Genomic DNA, 5284 nt, shown 5'->3' with positions numbered 1-5284 from the left:
GAGGCTGCCGCAGCTGTGCAACAGCGAGCTGCTCCCTCCCAGGAGCCCCCACCCCAGGCCCGTCCTCTCACCAGACAGACCCTAGGGGTGGGGGCTGCTGGTGGGCGTGCCGGACGCCCTCCTGCCAGTTGGACCCCTGGCCTTGGCCCCACAGGAAGCAGAGGCGGGAGCTGGCCCTGGCCCTCCCTCAGCCCAGGCCTTTATAAAGGGGTGCAGTGCCTGCGGGAGCCGGCACCATGGAGCCCCTCACGCCAGCCCTGCTCCTCCTGCTGCTCCTTGCCTGGCCTCCCGCAGCAAGGCCTGCACCTCCGACCTGCTACTCCCGGATGCTGGGCCTCAGCCGGGAGATCACCGGGGACTTCCAGCTCCTGCAGACTGCGGAGCCAGCGGTGAGTCCCAACTGCAAAGCCAGCTCGTGGAAGCTTGGCTTCCACGCCTGGTAGCACACGCCTGCAAGCGTAGCTGCCTGCTGCAGAGGCTGAGCAGGAGGGCTGCTTGCGTCCAGCTTGGGCGATTTAGGGAGACCCTAGCTCAGGTTTGTTTTTAGAGGTTGGGGATTAGGGATGTAGCTCAGCAGCAGAGAACAGAGCACCCCTGCACCCCATCCCCAGTGCAGAAGGGAGGGAGGGAAGGAAGTTTTTAATAGGAGAAAAAGGCATTAAAGGTACAAGTTTTATTTGATTTGCTATCAAATATCAGAGAAGCCTTTGTGGAATATGTAAAAGCTGAAGAGAAAGTGAAGGAAAAGATCAATTCCTACCCACCCCAAACCCGAGAGTTAATGAGTTAAGTTACACAGTTAGGCTTTACTTAGCCCCTCCTGAGCTGGTGAACTGTGAGCTGCCAAGTGCTAAGTGCCAGGGGTACCAGGGCCGGCCTCCACCCTGACCTCCTGAGCAACTGTGGGGAGAGTGGAGCGTGGGGGTCTCCTCAGCTCCCATATGAGTTTCTCTCCCTGTAAAATAGGGTGACAAGAGCACCCACCCTCGTCCCAGGTATGCCAAGCCTGCTGCTCAGCTCGGAGCACAACCCAGGGGCTCTGAAGGGGAAGCCCCAGCGGGACAGCTGTGGCCCAGAATCTAGGCCTCTCACTGTTTATCCAGAACAGAATAGAAGTGAAAGCCATTAGCCTTTATTAAGATCTCAGGTAGAACTTAAAACTGTCTCTCAACTATCTGTGAAGGCTTCAAACAGGACCTGGTGCTTCACAGATGCTGGGGCTTGCAGTACCCCGACATCCTCTTTATATTTTTTTTTAACAAGTTAAAGAGCATGCATTTATGTCTCGTTATAAAGGTAATACAGGGTTGAGGATGCACAAAGGACAAAGAAGAAAGTGGCCTTGCTTGTCATGCTGCCACTCCGGAGGCCAGGGGATGGCATTTCCGCTTCCTGTCTAAGGGGAAGTGGTCGAATGTATGCCAGAGGAGATGCGGGGTGCAAATCGGACCAAAAGGCACATGCAGGCTCGCAGCCCTTTGCTGGATAGCTACACTGCTCAGCCCCAACTCCTTGCTGCCCAATACACAGAGTGCTCATCTTTTAAAGGAATATGATTTTAGAAGGCAAACAAAACAAAAAAAACAACAAAAGTATAATAGATTCAGAGTGGCAGGGCTGGAAGGAAGTGGGAAGATTACGTATTCTACCTCTTTAATTTCACAGCTGAGAAACTGAGTCACTGCAAAGGAAGTTCTTTGCACGGGGTCACACGGAATTATCCTGGATAGGCATGCAGTCTCCTGGCCTCGAATCCTCCAAGACACAAAACCTAGAATGCGGCAGGGTAGCAGCGTGTGGGTAGATGCTCCTGTAGGCTCCACTGTTCTGTTGTTTACCAAATCTGAGCTGCACTTAAGCACTTAAAGAAGTTATACAAGTAATATAAATCACATATATTTGTTACTACATTTTACATATAAGTACATCTAGCTGCATGAACTTGCACACTGCCGTATAAGAAACAACTAGAAAAGTCTTATATGGGTGTGTAAACACAACACAGTACTATGCTGTCCATTACTGTATTTCTGTGTGTGTGTGTGTGTGTGTGTGTGTGTGTGTGTACAGAGTGAAACACAGTGCTCTACTGCACCGTAAATACTAGAAGAGCTGAGCTCTAAAAGTTGGTTCCTGCAAGAGCAGTTGCCCATTTGGGGTACGTGTGACCCTGTGGATGTTGTCATATCAAGAAGGGTCTGGGACCCGGCTGGGCTGGCTGTTGACCACGCTGCCATGGTGACCTCTGGGACCAGGCCAAGCACGTGCCCCTGTGAGCACCCTAGTAACATGAGTCTTTTCTGCAGGAGGCCTGTGTGCAGTACCTGCCCCATCTGTACCTGGACATCCACGTAAGATACTCTGCCTGCGGGGAGGGACATGGGGCAGCCTGAACCTGGGCTGCAGACGGACGCTGGAGCTGGGAACGGGAGCTGGGTCTGGTCTGTGCAGGAGGAGGGAACTCAGTGCCTGCCCCTGGATGCTGACATCCCCCCCTTGCTGCCGCCCATCCCAGAATTACTGCGTGCTGGCCAAGCTGCGTGACTTCGTGGCCTCGCCACAGTGCTGGAGAGTGGCCCAGGTGGACGCCCTGAAGGACAAAGTGCGGAAGCTCTACACCATCATGAATTCCTTCTGCAGACGGGTGCGTGTGCCCTCAGCGAGCCTTCTCTGCTCTCTGCCAGGCAGGATGAGCTGGGCTTTGGGGCAGGTGCTGGGTGGAACCAGGGAGGAGCCAGAGGCTTAGGAGCCCCTTCTTGTCCAGTAAGTCTTTGAGCTCCCCCAAACCCTTGCTGAGATGAGCATTAAGGAAAGGTCCCTCACGTCCAGGAGCTGCACAGGGACATGGGGCCACCCTCAGGGTGTGTGGGGCAGGCCAGCAAAAATTTCCTGAGGAGCAGGGTCTTTGGGGCTCTGTGATCCAAGGTTCTGGCAGGTGAGGGGACAAGGACAGAAAGCCCTGTGACCTCAGGCCCAGACTCCAGCTGCAGGTGCCTTGCACTGTGTGCTTTCTTCCTATTCATGATGAGGAGCAGTCTCCTCATACATGGACTGGGGTCAGAACAGAAGCCACCTCCTGACGTTGCTGGGAGGATGATGGCGACCCCACCTTCCAGTGTGCCATCGCTGGCATAGATGTCTCCATGCTAAGGTGCCCTGCAGGGTAACCTGGCCTAGAGCTCCTAGTAGCCGTGGCCACAGCAAACCCTTTCCAAATGTTTAATCATTAATCATGAGGTTTTCATTTCTTTGTCCTTGTAATAAAGTTTGCTTCTGTGCTTCCTCCTGAGCCCTGACCCTTTTCTTGCCCTTCTCTCCTTGGTCTGTGAGCATAGCAGTCAGCATTCCCACACTGTGACACAATTCCTGACACCCGCAAATTAAAGGAGGCAAGGCTCATAGGCTTATGGTTTCAAAGGCTGTGGTCTGCTGGCCCCAAGAGAGGAGCGTCATGGTGGAAGGGTGTGTGGGGCAGAGGTGCTGAGCTCATGGTGCCTCGGGAGCAGAGCAGGGAAACAGCCAGAGAGGAAGCGGCGAGGAGCGGCCCCAGCGCCCTGGCCAGGCAGGCACGCCGAGAAGTGTGTCTGCAGAGCCGCCAATCCCGAGTAGATCTCCAAACCAATCAAGTTGACATTCATCCCTAAGCACCATGGCAGGAGAAGAAGACAGGGGAAGGCAACACAAGAGCGATACAGCCCAGCAAGGGGGGTGCAGTCACTGCGAGGGACCAAAGGCGAGAATAATGCTGCTCTGCAGTGTCCCCAGTGCTGGTCCTGAGTTGCTGTCAGTAATCAGGGTGAATCATTCATTCATTCATTCATTCACTCACTCACTCACTCACTCTCCTGCCCATTTGGCCACCTACTCATGTGCTTAACCAGCATATGACTCAATCCCCTGAGTAAAAATATTAAGAACATAGGAGAGCCTATGGGGATGTGAAGAAAGAGGGGACCGGCTCTCCCTCGGGAGTCGGAGGGGGGAGGTGCTCACACAGCAGGAACCTTTGGATGGTGCAGGGAGGACCAAGGCCTGTACTCAGACCTGGCTCCACCCTCAGGAGCAGCCTGCTCACCAAGCCTCTCTTGCAGGACCTGGTCTTCCTGGCAGATGACTGTAATGCGTTGGAATACCCAACCCCAGTGACCACCAGCCCTCCAGGTCACCCGAGATGAGAACCCAGGCCAGAAGAACAACCCAAGAGGCGGGGCTGTGCCTGCTGCAGGCCCCGCCCACAGCCCCGCCCCCTTCCTGTAGTGTCTGAATCCTCATGCGTCTGTCCCTTCTGGAAAGCAGGGCAGGGCTCCCACCCGGAGCCTCCTTGGCGCACAGCTCGGCTCCACCTTGCCAGGGTGGCTAGAGGTGCCAGAGAAGAAAGCTCAGCGGCTTCTCCTTTATGAACAAAGAGCTGAAGAACAAGCAGACGAGCACGTCCTCCTTGCTGCTTTGCTGGCAGAATGGTGCTCTTTTCTTGCTTGCTAGAGACCTGCTTACACTCAACCAAGCCTCTACTTTGTATTTTACCTCTCCCGACACTTTCCTTCCTTCCTTTGATTTTTCAAGAAACCTTACTACTGCTTTTGAAATGTATCTGCAGTGCTGACAGAAAGCACTCTTTCATAGAAAGGTGGCGAGAATCAAATAAAGACTGTTTGCACAGCGGGAAATCTGTGCCCCGCTGTGTTTGTCCGGGGTGGGTGTCACATGGCTCCTTCCACGCTTTTCCTGGAAGCTTCCGGGCGTCCCATGCCACATCTCTCTCCTGGTGTCTGTCAGGCGCAGATGGCTGGCTGTGTTTCACCCCACCTGCCCTGAATGTCTGCTCCCAAATTGTCTGGCGATGCTCCAATTTTTGCCAGGGACAGATTGTTCCTTTGGGGAGTAGATGCTGGGGACAGATTGCTTTGTGTCTGCGGGCAGAACAGTGCCCTGTATCAGTCATAACTCTCAGCTATTTGGCTGTGAATAAGAAGGATGGGTCCCGGGAGGTGGGGGCCCCAGGAAGTGCAGGGGCTTGGGCAGCCCCAGGCCACTGGCCAGCAAGTCGAGAATCTGGGATGGAACCCAGCCTGTGTGACCCCCACGCTTGGCTCTGTGAGCACCCAAAACTGGATCCCTGCAGTAGAAACATGCCCACCTAGTTCATTTATGAACCCAACAGCAGAACCGCAGCTGAGCAGCCCGGTGGCTGAGAAGCACTTCCAGCACCGATGCTGCCAGGTTGCGTGCGCTCCGCCAGGATCTGTTTCCTGTCCTCCCGGTGGCACGCAGGGGCCAGGCTCCT

The 5284-nt window shown here is 54.7% G+C and overlaps 1 protein-coding gene across 1 annotated transcript; it reads left to right on the top strand.

The window, feature by feature from the left end:
• The first annotated feature begins 236 nt into the window (after positions 1–236).
• Positions 237–4657, top strand: Cytl1 (cytokine like 1). The gene is made up of 4 exons (XM_004624670.2): positions 237–389; positions 2307–2351; positions 2516–2644; positions 4092–4657. The coding sequence occupies exons 1-4, from the start codon at positions 237–239 to the stop codon at positions 4173–4175; spliced, it is 411 nt and encodes a 136-aa protein (XP_004624727.1). The 3' UTR covers positions 4176–4657.
• The last annotated feature ends 627 nt before the right edge of the window (positions 4658–5284 follow it).

This window comes from Octodon degus, unplaced genomic scaffold (genome assembly GCF_000260255.1).
Source record: "Octodon degus isolate 3935 unplaced genomic scaffold, OctDeg1.0 scaffold00006, whole genome shotgun sequence".
NCBI classification, from domain to species: Eukaryota; Metazoa; Chordata; class Mammalia; order Rodentia; family Octodontidae; genus Octodon; species Octodon degus.
This window is presented reverse-complemented; position numbering and strand designations above follow the sequence as displayed.